This window comes from Pleurodeles waltl, chromosome 4_1 (genome assembly GCF_031143425.1).
Source record: "Pleurodeles waltl isolate 20211129_DDA chromosome 4_1, aPleWal1.hap1.20221129, whole genome shotgun sequence".
Taxonomy (NCBI): domain Eukaryota; kingdom Metazoa; phylum Chordata; class Amphibia; order Caudata; family Salamandridae; genus Pleurodeles; species Pleurodeles waltl.
The window spans coordinates 260,928,800-260,947,336 of record NC_090442.1 but is presented as its reverse complement, the minus strand read 5'-3'; the positions used below and the strand labels follow the sequence as shown (position 1 = coordinate 260,947,336).

The following is an 18,537-nucleotide window of genomic DNA, read 5'->3' as shown; positions in this document are numbered from 1 at the left end:
TGACCACTTCCTGGGAAGTGTGGCAAAAATCCATCCCAGAAGGCAACAGTCTCTAAAAATCCAAAATGGATGAATCTGATTTTTGGAGGAGAGATCTGGCTGAACCCACCCACTGGTGTGGCTAAAAATCATAAACACACCCCTCTCCTGCCCTCTCCTAATCTAATCAAGGGGGCACCTAGCTGTCTGGGGTTGCAGGATGTGGGGGTGTTGCTGGGTGCTCCAGATGTCCTTCTCTGCCTTTGAAGACCAGTTTGGCAGCCCTCCCCCTTCCTGCTTCCCCATCTGCTGAGGGGAGATTCTCTCCCCCAAGCACATTCCTTTGTGTAAAGCCAGGCCACTTCACACCTCATTAAAGTGGCCTGGCAGAAGCTGCTGCAGGCTGGCCAATCAGAGCACAGCAGCAAAAACAATGCAGAGCTGAAATTGGCAACTTTTTAGGTAAAGTCTAAACTTTTTACCTGCACTAGTTATATTAAATCCAACAACTGGAAGTTGTGGGATTTATTATAACAATCAATTTGATACCAAATTCTTGGTATGTAACATTTAAGGAGACTTTAAAATTTAAAATAAAGTCTGCCCATTCTAGCCTATGAAGGCCATTTACTTCAATGAGGGAAAAACGAATTTGGCTGTTTTTACCTCACCAGGGCTTATAAATCTATTTTTATAAAGTCCCTGCTTATAGTTACATGGCACCCAGCCCTAGGGGCACATAGGGCACACCTTAGGGGTGACTTATATGTAAAAATAAGGTAGTTTAAAACTTTGGAAGTACCTTTAATTCCAAAGTCGAATTTGCATATAACTTTAATTTAAAAGCAGCCAGCAAGGCAGGCTTGCTTTTAAAATGACACTGGGCACCTCAGCAATGCACCTAGGTGTGCACCACCTATGCTGTGGTCCCTAAACCTACATGCCCTACCATATACTAGGGACTTATAGGTAGGTTAACTTAGCCAATTATAATTAGCCTAATTTGCATATCCATTTTACACAGAGCACAGGCCCTGGGACTGGTTAGCAGTACCCAGGGCACCATCAGAGTCAGGAAAACACCAGCATAAAGTGGAAAATGGGGGCAAAAAGTTAGGGGGCCTCTGCAATCAGCCCCAGTTTCTCACACAACCCCCCCCCAGCCCACACGCCCAGGAGACTCAGCCCAACCCTGGGAGAGTCTTCCTGGCTTGTTAGGCGAGGAAGACAGTGAAGAAAACTGGCTGTCCCTTTGCAGGGCCTACTCTGCCTTATATCCTCCTGTCAGGGTCACTCCCTCTGGGTAGTGAAGCCATCCCAACAGTAAAAGGACCCAACCCAAACTGAAACTTCCCTCTAGGGGGGTCTTCCTCCTCTCTCTCTGCTAACTTGGGTAGTGAGGTGCCCACCTCCCCTACTCCAAACTTTGCTAGGGCAACACCTAGCTTACCCAAAGAGGTCACCCAACACCTGAGCAACCCCACCATGACCAATAGGGTCAGGGGGCCTACTTTGCTATTGGCCCTGGGGTCTGCCTCCCAGGCCAAGTACAGTGCTGCCAGGAAGGCTAGCACCCAGCAGAGGCTACTGACAGCTGTCAGTACCCAGAACCACACCCTAAGCTCTCCACTGACAGGTGGCTGAGCTGCTTTAGGGGCATCTTTGGGGTCCTGGTACCCCTCTTGCTGTCTAGAGTGGGGGGCTACCACCTCCTGTGGCAGACACCCTCCTTCCACTCTCCCTTCTGTCAGTGCAGGGGCAACACCTTGCATCTGGACAGCTGCCTGACTACTCAGGACTTCCTTGGGGTCAGGTGAGGCCTCACCAGTGCCAACTCTGGGCTCCCCCCCTACTGGGGCAGAAGGCCTTTGGCTCCTTGGAACTCTCTTTAAGAGTGGCCTACCCTTCCTTTTCTTCTTTCCTTTTCTTGGGGACCCCTGTCTCCTAACTGTAGGGACTGACTCCCCAGGACTTTGGGTAGGGGGGGCGCCCTGGGCGACCACCCCATCTGTGACCAGACTCACCTCTGGGAGGTCATTGCCCAGGATACAATCTAGGGGAAGGTCAGCACTGACTACCACCCTAATCCAGTCAAGGATACCCTCCCTCTCTAGGGGCACTATGGCTACAGGTTTGGAGGTGACCTCCCCTGTGGCTATCCTGACTTTCTTTGTCTTTCCTGGGACATACATGTCTGGGGTCACTAACCGGTCACTCACTACAGTGTGACTGGCACAGGTGTCTCTCAGGCCAGTGGTAGGGATCCCATTCACTTGAATGTGGTGGAAGTGCCTACTCCCACCCTCAGGGATCACCAGCTTACCATCTGGTCCTGTCTCCCAGCACAATGCTAGGAGGACTTCATCATCTGAGGAATCCTCCTCTATGGCTACACTGGACAGCCCAGTGCTAACCACCTTCTTTGGACAGGCTGCATCTCCTCTGAAGTGACCTGTCTGATGACAGTCAAAGCAAGCCCTACTGTCCAAGAGCTTTTTTAACCCTGGGTCTCCCTGTCTCTGCATGTCAGAGTGGGAGTGGGATTTACTCTCCTCCTTCTTAGGGTTCTGGGGTACAGAGGGAGTCTCTGTGGTGGGCTTACCACCTCCCTCCTTAGGTTTTTGGGGACCTGTCCCCCCCTTCTTGGAGTCTCCCCCCTGGGACTTGACAACCACCCTGGTTCTCAACCACTCATCAGCTGCCTCCCCTAGCTCTCTAGGGTTGGTCAGCTTAGAGTCCACTAGATGCTGGCGTAACCTTTCTTGGATACAATTGGTCAAGATGTGCTCTCTCATGATCAGATTGTATAACCCCTCATAAGTATTTACTTTGTTGCCAATAATCCAGCCCTCTAGTGCCTTTAGTGAGGTGTCCACAAAGTCAACCCAAGACTGGGTACTGACCTTCTGGGTGTCCCTGAACTTCATTCTATATTGCTCTGGGGTCAGACCAAACTTCTTGACTAAGCACCTCTTCATACTAGGGTATGAATCTGCCTCCTCCCCCCTTAAGGTCAGAAGCCTATCCCTCCCTGAGTTGGGGACCAACTCCCACAAAAGGGAACCCCAGTATTGAGGCTTAACCCTTCTCATTTGGAGTGCCCTCTCAAAGGCCCCTAGCCACTTATCTATGTCATCCCCCTCTATATAAGCAGGAACTACCCCCTTGGGTAATCTGGGGCAAACTCCCCCACCCATGGACACCTCAGCTTCTTTATCGCTGCTTCCATCTCTTTTCTCTTTGTATGCCCACTTTTTCTTTTCTAGGGCCAGCTTCTCTGCTTCCAAAGCTATGTAGGCTAGCTGGGCTTCCAGCTCTCTTTCCCTGATGGATGGGTTCTCTCCTCCTGAAAGGACCCTCTTCCTACCACTAGCTTTGGGTCTGCCCCTAGTGACTGTATCCAGTGAGGACCGTTCCTCCTCTTCCTCACTTGGGGTCTGATGCCTTCCCTCCCCTGAGTGGTTAGAGTTAGCATCTTCCTCTTTTTCTTCCCCCTCTGGAGCTTCCTCTGTCTCTACCTCTTGGGCCTCAGCCCATGCTGTCAGGGATGGGATCAGGATTTGCTTCCTGAGATCAGTGGTTGCAGGCAACCCTCTTTCAATACACAACCCCCTAAGCTGGACTACTGTCAGTGTGGGTAGGCTAGCCAGATCAAGCTCCATGGTTCCCTAGTTTTGTGTCAACAAAAACATTTTGCAAAAATTGGTAACAAGAATTTAGAAAAATTACAAAAATTCAATAATTGAAATTAATCCAAATTAATTAAAAAAAAAAAAAAAAATTAAAAATTAAAAACAATTTTTGCACTAGGACAATTTAAAGGATTTTTAATTTGTTTTATCTAAAACTGTAACGTGATATTGAACACAAGTACAGGATCCCGTCGCTGCTTCCAATTATGTTGGAAAATGGGTTATTGGTAGGGCAGGTAGGTACCTACACCTAGCAACAAGCCACAAACCTCCACAAAAGTACAGTTAGGTCTCAGTAAATTAATCCCAGCTCTACCCTTGGTAGCTTGGCATCGAGCGTCAAGGCTTAACTTAGGAGACAAAGTGTAAAGCATTCAAATATCACAAAACAGTAATTAAATAAAACACAGGAAACAGTTTAAAAATCCAAAACCAATTTATAAAAATAGCTTATATTTTTATCTTTAAAATGACACAAAAACGATTAAAATCGGTTCAGGGGAACCGGAGATATGAATTTTTAAAGTATTATTATTTTCTAGCGCATAGAAACAAAAAGCGCCAATCGTGTCATCTGGTTGCACCAGGACCGGGACAAAGTCAAACTTTCAGGCCGACCGCGATGGAGCCCTGCTCGGCTACAGGTCGCGGGAGGCCTCGGTTAAAAAGTTACCTTCTGACTTAGTCTTTATTTTGAAGTTTTTCTTCACCGGGACGAACCTGCCAGTTGGATCCGACCTCCTGGAGCCCTTGTCCGGATACGCGAAGTCGGTTTCCTCGGTGGTGATTTCTACCTTCGGACTTAGTCGTTTTTTCGAGATGAAAATCCTTCGACCGGGGTAAACCTGGATCTTGATCCGACGTCCGTGGAGCCCTTCTCGGATACGATGGCTGGAAGGTCCCGGTCAACTTTTTACGTTCGGACTTAGTCTCTTTTTCGGATGTTTTTCTTGACCGGGACGAACCACGAAGTCAGGCCGGGTCGCGGTTGAGGCAAGCCGGCTAGAATTTCTGCGTCGAGTCGGTCACTTTATGGAGCTTTTTTCTAAAATTTCTCCAATCTTTTCCAAACTTCTGGGGCTTCACCCAGATGTTCTTTTAAGGTTCTTTTGGGGTCCACAGCTCACCCCAAGGGTCCAGAAGTTCTGTGATGGTCCTTGGGAAGTGCGGACTTCAATTCCCAGAATGCACCTGGCGCAAACTCCTTTTTGGCCACTGGGCAGTGGTCAGCTGGTCACTTTTTCAGGAGTTGGTGCAGGGGACTCTGGTTAGCAATTTTTCACCTGTAGCAAACAGGGAGTCCCTCCTTGAACCAGTGGAAGCCAGGCAAAGTCCTTCTTGTGGTGAAGCCCAAGTGTGCAGCTGGTGCAGTCTTTCTGAGTGCAGGGTCCAGGTGCAGGCCAGGGGTCCAGCAGGGCAGTCCTTCTTCTTCTTGTAGTTCTTTCTTCTTGAAATTTGGTGGGGATCTGAGGCGTGGGTGCAGGTCTGCCAGTTTTATCCTTGCTCCTGGGTGAAAAGCAGGGGGGCCCTGGTTCTCCAATCAGGGACAGGGTCGTCCCCCTGTGATGACCACTTCCTGGGAAGTGTGGCAAAAATCCATCCCAGAAGGCAACAGTCTCTAAAAATCCAAAATGGATGAATCTGATTTTTGGAGGAGAGATCTGGCTGAACCCACCCACTGGTGTGGCTAAAAATCATAAACACACCCCTCTCCTGCCCTCTCCTAATCTAATCAAGGGGGCACCTAGCTGTCTGGGGTTGCAGGATGTGGGGGTGTTGCTGGGTGCTCCAGATGTCCTTCTCTGCCTTTGAAGACCAGTTTGGCAGCCCTCCCCCTTCCTGCTTCCCCATCTGCTGAGGGGAGATTCTCTCCCCCAAGCACATTCCTTTGTGTAAAGCCAGGCCACTTCACACCTCATTAAAGTGGCCTGGCAGAAGCTGCTGCAGGCTGGCCAATCAGAGCACAGCAGCAAAAACAATGCAGAGCTGAAATTGGCAACTTTTTAGGTAAAGTCTAAACTTTTTACCTGCACTAGTTATATTAAATCCAACAACTGGAAGTTGTGGGATTTATTATAACAATCAATTTGATACCAAATTCTTGGTATGTAACATTTAAGGAGACTTTAAAATTTAAAATAAAGTCTGCCCATTCTAGCCTATGAAGGCCATTTACTTCAATGAGGGAAAAACGAATTTGGCTGTTTTTACCTCACCAGGGCTTATAAATCTATTTTTATAAAGTCCCTGCTTATAGTTACATGGCACCCAGCCCTAGGGGCACATAGGGCACACCTTAGGGGTGACTTATATGTAAAAATAAGGTAGTTTAAAACTTTGGAAGTACCTTTAATTCCAAAGTCGAATTTGCATATAACTTTAATTTAAAAGCAGCCAGCAAGGCAGGCTTGCTTTTAAAATGACACTGGGCACCTCAGCAATGCACCTAGGTGTGCACCACCTATGCTGTGGTCCCTAAACCTACATGCCCTACCATATACTAGGGACTTATAGGTAGGTTAACTTAGCCAATTATAATTAGCCTAATTTGCATATCCATTTTACACAGAGCACAGGCCCTGGGACTGGTTAGCAGTACCCAGGGCACCATCAGAGTCAGGAAAACACCAGCATAAAGTGGAAAATGGGGGCAAAAAGTTAGGGGGCCTCTGCAATCAGCCCCAGTTTCTCACAGTTATGTAATTACAGGGCTCTGGGCTTTAAAACAGGGTTCTGGGCATGATTTGGCCTACCTTTTTGATCTAACAGGGTGACTGAGGCTAATGAGTGAGCAGAATCAATAAAATTGAGCTGGGATTTCACCCTCGGTAATGGTGGCTTTATTGCCGCTGATAGGGAGTTGACTTTCTCCTCAAGAGCAACCACTTTATCCAAGACCAGGGAGCATAACTTTCTTATATCACTAAAATAATTTTCGACCTGACTGAGATAATCATTAGAAAGTGTAAAGGGTTTGGTATCTCCAGTCCGTTTCCAAATGGTTTTCTTAGATGGTTTTAGTTGTGACTTCCTCTTTCTGATCTCTATTCCTATTGAGCCCTTCCCAGATAAAATAGATTTAGCAGAAGACAGAGATGGGTCTGAAGGGGAATCTGTAACATAAGAAGGAGCCAGATGCCTGCTCTTTTTTCAGGGTGGACTCTGAGGTCATAAGAATAATTTGGTCAATTCGGAGATCCGTTATGACACAAGGATTCCTTATCGTGATCACTGGAGATTTTGCAAGGGGGGGTCCTTCCTTCCATCTCACCTTTCCCTGTTTTCTCAAGGGTTGATCCTAAAGTAGCTTCTACCCTCCCTATCTCTGACTATGTGACACCCATCACAGAGGTAAGATAGCTGGTTATCAACTTAGGACCGGGGGCCTCCTGGCAGGGGACCCCCTTTCCATGGTCTCCTTTGCGTTTCCCCATCAAGTCTAACAAAAAAGTGAAAACTAATATAAAGTGTTTTATTTTTTCAAAAGCTGACTTAACAGCCAATAAGAAGCAGGAGAATAAAAGAATAAGCCCAGCCCGGCCTCATCTGGGCTCAGACGGGCCCGCTCTTGGGCCGGTCTTGGCCCGGGCGCGCCCGTGTGCATCCTGCGTAACGTGGGCGAGTCCAGACTTATGCGCCTCCAGGTGCGAAAGAGAAACAGCAGCCGCTGCTTCCTGCCGCAGAGAGACCTGGGGGCTGTGGTTCTGTGCCCCTCCGTCCCCTGTCCGGGCGTCCCGTGCAGCGGGGGCGAGTCCAGACTTATGCGCCTCAAGGCGCAAAAGAGAAACGGCAGCCGTGGCATTCTGCCGCAAAGATACCTGGGTGTTGTGGTCCTCTGCCCCTCCGTCCCCTGTCCGAGCGTCCCGTCCAGCGGGGGAGAGTCCAGACTTATGCGCCTCCAGGCGCAAAAGAAACAGCAGCCGTGGCTTCCTGCCGCAAAGAGACCTGGGGGCTGTGGTCCTCTGCCTCGCCATCCCCTGTCAGCGCATCGAGTCCAGACTTATGCACCTCCAGGCGCAAAAGAAAAACACCATCCGCGGCTTCCTGCCACCAAGAGACCTGGGGGCTGTGGTCCTGTGCCCTTCCGTCCCCTGTCAGCGCATCCCACGCAGCAGGGGGCGAGTCAAGGCTTAGGCGCCTCCAGGCGCAAAAGAGAAACAGCAGCCGTGGCTTCCTGCTGCAAAGAGACCTGGGGACTGTGGTTCTGTGCCCCTCCGTCCCCTGTCAGGGCGTCCCGCGCAGCGGGGGGGCGAGTCCAGACTTATGCGCCTCCAGGCGCAAAAGAGAAACAGCAGCCATGGCTTTCTGCTGCAAAGATACCTGGGGGTTGTGGTCCTCTGCCCCTCCGTCCCCTGTTTGAGCATCCTGCACAGCGGGGGTGAGTCCAGACTTATGCACCTCCAAGCACAAAATAAAAAACAGCAGCCGTGGCTTCCTGCCTCAAAGAGATGTAATTCTTATAAGGAAAGATGTTGGTTACAAAAATACATTGGTTTCAACTGGTTTAAAATACTGAGCTTTGGACGCAAGACACATTGATAGCTTGTTGAACAATGGGAATAGTTCCGGTATAGCTCTGAAATTTGAACCGTTAGTCATGGCGGAAGCAACCAACTGGATGATCAGGATGGTCCATCAGAGGCCTCTCTTGGAGTCTCCGCCTATAAAAATTTCTCGATGGCTGAAGAAATGTTTCCCATTTTCAGTCTCAGACACACCCATCTTTGGTTTTGTTGTGAGAGTTTACCATAGCAGCCTGACCTGGCAAGCTCTGCCCTCCTGGTGCACCAGCTCAATTTTGTACTGCAATACTGACTCCCCTGGCCATCTTAAAGTATCACCTGGCATAGAGGTGCTCAAGAATGCAACTGCTTAACCACCGCTGTGCTTTCCCCTGTATGCTTCGGGTGCCTAATGTCTTTGGGCTGGCGCTTGAGACCCTGGTTGACTGTGTGGTTTCTGTGCTTCAGTAGGAGACCAGGATTACTCGCGCAATTGCAAGAACCAGAGTCCTCTCTGTCAGCAGAAGCCCTGTCCACTCTTATTCCACACCTATTAGAGGCACCTAGCTTACTTCTGTGCTGGGGCATAGCACTGAGTGTCCAGTGCCACCAAGAGGATACTCAAATTGCTTGGGAACTCAAAGGACCAGAGTGTTGTATGTTGGCAGAAGCGCCCCACCACCACCATTGCTGAACCTATTGAAACTGCTTTGCTTACCACTGGAAGAGACATGTGCAGACGCATTTAGGTGCAACCTAGATGAAGCCCATCAGAAGATGGAAGGGGCCGGGTCCCCGTCAATTAATTTCCAAACTTAATTTCTGAGGGTTTTGTTTCTTCCAAGTATTTTGTTACCATAGACAAACAGAAAGCTTCTGCACACCTTTTAAGGGATACCACGAGTAAGAAGTGGCAATCTACTACAATTATTGACAGTTTCTTGGAAAAGGCAGTGTGAGGTTTCAGTGAAGAGGTCACTCAAGCTGAGCTGTGTGTTAATGATGTGTGAGAAGCTGATAATGCTCTATTCCTTGGTGACCCCTTATTGCCATTTAATGAGCATCTCTCCTTCCCTAATATCGGTAGTTGTGATTCTGAGAACGTTGTTGCTGGAAAATCTGATAACAGCAGCGGTGCGGCGAATTCCTGCCATGTAACCGATTCATTGCTGTCCAAACACTGCAGTTCAAAGAAAGCTATATCTCTCCTAATGAAGTAGATCTGTAACTGGGCTGTCCACTAACCATGATAATAAATATGTCTTTGGGTTGTGTTAAGGAAATTAAGGCACATGTTCCCACCATTGTTGAAGACTTTAGATGACAGACTAAAATGTAACATTTAGAACCTCACAGCTTCCCTCATTATCTCCAGCAAACACGCTACTCCATTTGTTGCTATTTTGTTTAGCAAGTAGCAGTTGACATGCACCTTAGCCACATCCGCCGGTACCATCAAGGCTCATCATAATAGGGGAGCAGGAGCTGTAAATTCAGCCTCAACCTAAAGGGTTACCTATTGTCAATCTTCAAAAGGCAGCCCCTCAATGAGAGCTCCTAGAGAGGTAAAACCATCTGTATTACAATTGACACCACAGGGTTTGTTATGGTGTTACTGGACGTTATGCCTTTTAACCATATCTAAAGAAATATAAAGTAGGATTGTTCCTTGGTTATACATGACTGTGTAGGTAGGATACGTTTGAGGATGATGACTTGTAGGTAAAACCAGCAATGATGATGACGACACGCTGAGACATTTCGGTTAGCTATGCAATTGGCAAACATCTGACTGTAGATTGTGCAGTAGTTAATTGTAAAAGGCCTAGTTTGTTGGGTGAGCTATCTTACCTGCTATCTCTTCAAATTCCAAGAATACATCTGTTCTCATCGTTTTCTTTCTGTCTTGATCACTGATACAAAAAAGGGTTGAAGTTTTCAGAGGAGGGTTGACCGGTTGTAATTTTAAAAGATGGGCAGTTCAAGTAGTTTAAAATGCTTCTTACCACGATAAATCTTAATAAAACTCATCTCTCTCTTTCAGCGTTCCTTCTTTGGTAAACTCTTTGTTTTACCCTACAACAAGACGGGCTGTGTTCACTTTTGCTAGTAGGTTAGGCAATACATCATTGAAACACATGCCTAGCTACAAAAGCATGTGTCTGCCTATCCTTATGTATAGTGCAGGGGTTTTACAGATATTCCCAGTTTACAAGTGGATGGAAATAGTTTCTTTAAACCTTTTGAAATTACCTCAAACTACCCCACATTTCTCTTGCCACTGGGAGGTTGACCTAAGTTATTGGGAGATAAAATTAAATTGGTACCATGACATTCAAAGATTTCTATATAGTCTAATTAGCCATCCCATCTGAATTGTGAGATCATCCATGATTGTTTGAATTTGGAGCTCAGCCAGCTCTTCAGTGGTTAAACTACATCAAAGAAATGAGCCATGATTTAGGATTTATAGTGAAATCTAATAGGATCTGGATTAGAAAAACATTTTTACAATGAAGATATCCACGTAAAGATAGCCTTGTGGTCAAGAAATGGACTGTGAGGCGCTCATCATTAAACCTAGTATAGTTATAGAACCATAATTGGATCTGGTATTGAACACAATGTGCACAAGCAGAATTTGTTAATTAGTTTTAGAACTGGACATTATACACCATATGTTGTTATTTTCTAAAGGTGGGCCTTTTTCTGTCCATGTGATAACAGCGTGGTACTCACTATATTGCACTTTGTTTTTCTCCGAGTTTTATAAAACGGCAAGAGCTAATTAGTTTAAACTATTGCTGGGACAATAGAATTATACTAGATGTAGGCTGGTCTTATGCTTTCATATGTTACCTACTCCTTAGAATTGTCACGTGGTCTTTTATGAGTAGGGGCCATTAAAAAGAGATCTGCGTTCCACGATTAGAATTTTTATGAGTATGCTTATGAATGGCTTTTATCAAGTTTGTATTTTCTTTCGATTATGCATGTATTGGTATTTATATAGCGCAAACCGAGCTGTGACACAAGGTAGTGCTGTACATTACACCAGAAGTTCAGAACCAGTCTACAAGATTGTGAACATCAAGTGGGAATTACACAAATACATTTTACACACATAACCTTTCACATTTTTAGGCCTAGGGAGATTAAGTGATTTGCGCAGAATCGCACAATGTTGAGTCAAGCCCCAAACTGGGATTCAAAGCCGAGAACCCAGGTTCCAAGGGCGACAGGCCAGGCCACATTTCCTCTCTGTATTGTATATATTCTGTTTGTTTGAGGTTTATGTTTTATAACAAGTTTATATAAATTAGAATGCCTTTTATGGTGAATTTATGAAGTGTTTGTATTCTTCTAATTATATAGTGTTTATATTTTGTTCTTTATGTAAATATGCATTTTAATGGTTACGAGTTTTTAACTGAAATTTACTTTATTGAAAATCTAACATTGACAAATCTACTAACGAGATACAGGAAATAAACTAAGCCACGTTGGACCTAAAATTAATTGATACTCAATGTCTGATAGCTATTAGTAAGTGCATAGCTAAAACTGGCTACGCCTCTCGGGGTTCTAAAATTGGTTATGGTCTGTGAGGCTTGAATTGACAGGCCAGTTTGGGCATGTCAGTTGGACCATGGAATTGAGTAAGTTGCAAAGAGGCCTAAAATTGACTTGGCCAGGCTGAGCTTGAGTGGGTCTCATTGGGTCTAGGATTAAAACCTCATTGGGTCTAGGATTAAAACCATGAGAGCGGCCAGCCCAAATGATGCCTGCCATGCCACAGGAGGACTGTGGAGAGCATTTGCTTTGTGGGCCATGTTAGGGGCTAATGTTCGGGTTGCACTGTGTTTTTGCAAGTGAGTTGTGATTAGTTTGGTTGAATATCTGTGGGATGTTAATTAAAATTCGTGTGTTAGTTTAAATGTCAATTTCTATTGTACTCAGGGGTTTCGATGCAACGGGCGATTTTCCCCTCTTTTTCTAAACCAAAGCACGATTTTTTGTATTTTCGGCAAAGGTCTCCAAAAATGTAAATATCATTAAAATGAATGAGAAGTGCCATCGTTTAACCTGTGGCGCTGTCTTTAAATACTTTTTCGTAGATAAACAAGGTAAAAATGCTCTTCTAAACATTCAAATACATGTACCTTTTAATTATAATAGCTATCTGTATCCCTAATAATTATCTCTATTGAACCTTAAATAATGTGTCTAAGTGTGTTGGCCTATTCAGTGGCGATTTTATTATCGATCTGGAGATAATGAACACCTGAATCTGACTCACCTGGATTTGAATTGGTGTCCTGCTGCTCTTTGGTCAAAGTTGTGCTTTGTGTCATACGTATCATCACCGAGTGTGGTTTCTTTTTCTATCCGCAGGGCTCAGAACAGAAGGACTGTTTAGAAGGTCAGCCAGTGTTCAAACTATCAAGGAGATTCAGAGGCTCTATAATCTTGGTGAGGCTCACATCGTCTGCCACAGCTATAAATTCCCAGAGCTGTAAAAGTCCCATTGACATGGTGTCTCTTAGCGGCAGTATCGCTATCTGTCATGTAATTAGCTCATCATAAAACCATTTGCAGCCTAAATGTCATATTATTGTTTGAAGTATTGCTGCCCCAGAAAGATAACAAAAGGCATGTAGAGGTCTCTGAATAATGAATCATCGATTGAAGACAGCCGGTGCGTCGACTGTAGCGGCAGCCACTGACTTATGGAATTTAAGTCAAAATACGTCATTATTTAATACATGCGCGACCTTCGCTTATTTACTTCTACATTGTTGGATTTTGTTAAAGCATTACCCGCAGCTTTCGTGCATTAGCTGGTTTGCCTCCAGCAACGTAAAGTGTTGTGACAAAGTATTTTATACGTGTCTACATTTCAGAGATTTGGAAATGCGTTAAATTAGTTTAATTACGTTTCAGTTGAATCGTTGGCACCACATTCGCAAACTTCATTGAAAAGTAAGCAATAGCCATGCTTCACATTTAATTCCTAAAATAATGTAAAGCTTCGTGTCCCGTGATATAATTGATTTATGTCATTTCAAATATATAGGATTCCGATATCTTCTGATTATATCCTGCTAACAACGAAATTAAAAGCAGCTAATGTAATCAAACCACTGTCTGAGTAATGTAGTGGGCAACAGTGCTTTTTTCCCTACAAAATAACGTTTCCGGTTGTTCTGTTAATGGGAACAGTAAGGCAATGGTTGGGGGGGGGGCTTAGAAGGCTTATTAGAGACCAAAGTGCGGTGGGTAACGACTTTGTCCTACACACAGAAGATACACATATAGAAACTAAAATCCAGTACAAAATGAATAACTGTTTGGCATGTCTGTACCATTGGAAATGGCCAGTGTTTAATAGAGATTGAAACAGATATGATGGGAAATTTTGTTCAAATGTAAGCATCCTCCTTCCAAGCCTTAGCTGAAATGCTGTGCAATATCGTCTTTAATTTTAGGAAAGCCTGTCAATTTCGATTTGTATGGAGATATCCACGTCCCTGCAGTAATCCTCAAGACCTTCCTTCGAGAGCTTCCCGAACCGTTGCTAGCCTTTGACTCCTTAGAGGCTATTCTTCGAATCACGAGTGAGTCCATCAGCAGATGTTGTGTTTCTGAACTCTTTGTTGGCTTGTCGTTCATTGTGTTTTTGACAACCGGAGACAGAGTATGAGAGACGGGGGAGAGAGAGAGTAAGAGCAAGAGAAAAAGAGCATATGTGAGTGTATATGTGCCCTATTACCACCTCGTTGAACCCTCTTTCTTTTGTCATCCCTTCACTCAGCGTGCACAGTTGTGTCCCACATCATCCCCTCACCCGCTTTGCATACTGCAGTTGAAGGGCACATCACTCCATCACCCGCTTGGCCACAGTTGTGTGACACATCAACCCCTCACAGTGAACCCTTTATAGGGTGGAGCCTGCGAGTGCATGCCCTAGCACATGCGTCTCGCTTGCGAGACTCTGTTGTGTCCAGTAAAGGGCTTGGAGCCCATCCATAGCTTACCATTTGTTGGCTTGCATGGCACTCTTCTTTGCAGCCTTATAATTTGTCACTTCAGGCCACGCATCATTTCCGTTCTCTTGTGTGGACCTGGAACCAAGCACTGATTAACTGCCCGTCCGCTGCTCCCGGCGTGATTGAGGTACCACGTTTTTTTTTTTAAATAAAATTATTGTGCCCTGCAAACAGAAGGCTTGTCACTAGCAAAAACCTGCCCAGTATGACAAACAAAAATGCAAAGTTTTATTTTTTATAGCTAACTTTCTTTTATTTTGCCAAGTGGTCTTTTCTCACTTGCACGCATGTTATCTTTTGTTTCTGTCCGTAAGCACTGTACTCAAAAGATGATGATTATCTTGTTCTAAATATTTCAAGCGACATTGTTTCTTTATTATGTGTAGTTTCTGAAATGATGCTTTAACACATAATCGTGCAGTACACCCTAATCAACCCCACTACAATCCATCCCACGTCAACCCACACCAGTGTACTTCACCCCATCCCAATCCAAACCACTCTATCCTATCCACTCCAACCCACTCCACTCCTTCCACCCCGATCCAATCTGCCCTACTCCAATCCAAAACAATCAGCCCCACTCCAGTTTGCCGTACTACAGTCCAAAACAATATGCCACACTCCAATTCAAAGCAATATGTCCTGCTTCAAGCTGCCCAGTCTAAAATAATCTGCACCACTGTAACCTGCCCCACTGCAATCCAAATCAATCTGCCCCACCCCAATCCAAAACCATCTGCCCCACTCCATTCCGCCCCACTCCAATCCAAGACAATCTGTCCCACTCAAATCCGCCCACTCCAGTTTGCCACATTAATCCACCCTACTCCAGTACAATCCACTCCACTCCAGACCACCTTAATCTACCTCACTACCCTCCAGTCCACCCCTCTCAAGTCATTCCACCACATACCAGTCCGTCACCCCATTCCAATCCACACCACTCCAATCCAGTCCATCCAATTCCAGTCCACCCCACTCTCAACCTCAACATCCGATCAGAACACTTTCACATGGTAACTCTACAAGATGTAGTCCTACTGCTACAACAGGAATAATTTATGGCAACACTGGATCTAAAAGATGTGTATTTTCACATACCCATCCATCCAGCTCACATAAAATATCTCAGATTTATAATACAGGGAAAACTTTACCTGTTCAAAGTGTTAACTTTCGGGATAACAACAGCTCTCAGAGTATTTACAAAATGCCTTGCCGTAGTCACAGCATACATAAGGAGACAACATATACATGTCTTCCCATATCTCGACGATTGGCTAATAAAAGCCAACGCTCAAAAACAGTGCCAACATCACACATGTTATGTAATAAACACCCTACACAAACTAGGGTCCTCAATAAGTTACCAAAAATCACATCTACAGCCAGCACAAATTCAGCAGTACTTAGGGGCCACATTAGACACCCAACAAGCACTTGCAAGCCCAAGTCCACAAAGAGTGCAATCGTTCCTCACCATATTGCCAAAACTCCAGCCAAACCAACAATACATTGTCCGATTTGTCATGAAACTGTTGTGTATGATGGCATCATGCATCGCCATTGTCCCACGCAAGATTACACATGCGGCCCTTACAACAGTGCCTCGCAAAACAATGGTCGCAAACACATGGTCATCTTCAAGATCTAGTGTTGATAGACCGCCAAACACACATTTTGCTTCAGTGGTGGAATCCCACAAATTTAAACAAAGGGCTGCCATTTCAAGACCCTGTGCCTCACGCCATTCTTACAACAGATGCATCAATGATTGGATGGGGGGCACACCTCAACAATCACAATATTCAGGGATAATGGGACAACAAACAAAAACAATTTCACATAAATCACTTAGAACTGCTAGCAGTGTCCCTAGCACGAAGATCCTTTCAACCTCTTCTTGCTCACAAACACATTCTTGTCAGAACAGACAATATGACAACAGTGTACTACCTAAACAAACAGGGAGGAACCTACTCATCACAACTTTGCCTTCTAGCACAAAAAAATTGGCATTGGGCAATTTACAACAACATACACCTGGTAGCTCAGTACATTCCAGGAATTCACAATCAGTTAGCAGACGACCTCAGTCGAGATCACCAACAAACCCATGAGTGGGAAATTCACCCCCAAGTACTTCACAAATACTTTAGTCAGTGGGGGACACCAGACATAGATCTGTTCGCCACCAAGCAGAACGCAAAATACCAAAACTTCGCATCCAGGTACCCACACCCTCAATCCAAGGGCAATGCTCTATGGATCAACTGGTCAGGGATATTTGCTTATGCTTTTCCCCCTCTCCCGCTCATTCCATTTCTCGCCAACAAACTGCGTCAAAACAAACTCAAACTTATACTTATAGCACCAACGTGGGCACTTCAACCATTGTACACCACATTGCTAGACCTGTCAGGAGTACCACACATCAAACTCCCAAACAGACCAGACCTGTTGACATAAAACAAACAACAGATCAGACACCCCAATCCAGCAGTGCTCAATCTGGCTCCTGAAATCTTAGAGTTTGGATATCTAAATCTTCCACCAGAATGTATGGAAGTAATTAAACAGGTAAGAAAACCTACCACCAGGCAGTGTTATGCTAACAAATGGAAAAGATTAGTTTTCTACTGTCATGCAAAACACATAACACCCTTAGACGCAACCATACAAGACATTGTAGGTTATTTACTCCACCTACAAAATGCAAATTTAGCTTTTTCATCCATTAAGATACATCTCACAGCAATTTCTGCCTATTTGCAAAATAAACAAACCAAATCTCTATTTAGAGTGCCTGTCATCAAAGCTTTCATGGAGGGTCTAAAATGAATCATGCCTCCAAGAACGCCACTAGTACCCTCATGGAATCTTAACATTGTACTCTCACGACTCATGGGTCCACCCTTTGAACCCATGCACTCCTGTCCGATTCAATTCCTAACTTGGAAACTAGCATTTCTAGTGGCAATCACTTAATTACGAAGAGTTAGTGAAATACAAGCATTCACTATTGAACAGCCCTTTATACAAGTACACAAACATAAGGTTGTACTTCGCACAAACCCTAAATTTCTACCAAAATTCATCTCACCGTTTCATTTAAATCAAACAGTGGAACTTCCAGTCTTCTTCCCACAGCCAGACTCAGTGGCAGAAAGAGCACTACATACATTAGATATTAAGAGAGTTTTAATGTATTACATCGACAGAACAAAATCATTTAGGAAAACTAAACAGTTTGTTGCATTTCAAAAACCCCATACTGGTAATCCTATATCAAAACAAGGCATAGCCAGATGGATAGTGAAGTGTATCCAAACGTGTTACCTAAAGGCTAAAAGACAGCTGTTAATTACGCCAAAAGCACATTCCACTAGGAAAAAAGGAGCAACAATAGCATTTCTAGGAAATCTACCAATGACAGAAATCTGTAAATCAGCTACTTGGTCGACACCTCATACATTTACCAAGCATTACTGTGTAGATGTGTTAGCAACACAACAGGCCACAGTAGGACAGGCTGTACTAAGAACACTGTTTCAAACAACTTCAATTCCTACAGGCTGACCACTGCTTAGAGGAGGAGAACTGCTTTGTAGTCTATGCATAACATGTGTATCTGCAGCTACACATGTCATCGAGCGGAAAATGTCACTTACCCAGTGTACATCTGTTCGTGGCTTGTTCCGCTGCAGATTCACATGCGCCCTTCCTCCTCCCCGGGAGCCTGTAGCCATTTAAGTTACATTTAAAATTTGTACATATGTATATACATCTCTATTCCAAAGCATGGACATCTCTTTCTTTACACTCTATTACTCTTACCTTACCCTCTGCGGAAAAACAATCTAAGATGGAGTCGATGCCCATGCGCAATGAAGCCGAAAAGGAGGAGTCGAGTCACTCGATCCCGTGACTCGAAAAGACTTCTTCGAACAAAAACAACTTGTAACACTCCAAGTCCAACACTAGATGGCAGGACCTGTGCATAGCATGTGAATCTGCAACAGATGTACACTGGGTAAGTGACATTTTCCTTATATATATATATATATATATATATATATAGTCACAATAATGCATTTTAACTGAAAGTTCAAGCTGATGAAACCGTTCTCATGTTGGAAGACCCTCATTACAGAAAGAAAGGTTAGAAGCTATTCCATTGAGCAACTCCTGCTATCTTCCTGTGGCCTCTTTCATGTGCTATTCCATTGTGTTGTTAAATGTAGCAGTATCATTTAGAAAATGTATTTGTTTATTTAATTTCATTTTTAATGTGCACTGCCGTTGATAAGC

At 44.7% G+C, this 18,537-nt stretch overlaps 1 protein-coding gene across 4 annotated transcripts in view; it reads left to right on the top strand.

The window, feature by feature from the left end:
- Positions 1 to 18,537, top strand: part of ARHGAP8 (Rho GTPase activating protein 8) — a 778,529-nt gene that overhangs the window by 640,573 nt on the left and 119,419 nt on the right. For 3 of the 4 annotated variants that reach the window (XM_069228274.1, XM_069228270.1, XM_069228271.1), the window contains 2 exons: positions 12,569 to 12,646; positions 13,663 to 13,791. In XM_069228274.1, coding sequence (XP_069084375.1) covers positions 12,569 to 12,646; positions 13,663 to 13,791 — 207 coding nt within the window. The remainder of the gene's footprint in view (positions 1 to 12,568; positions 12,647 to 13,662; positions 13,792 to 18,537) is intronic. The other variant, XM_069228273.1, reaches the window with a different exon arrangement.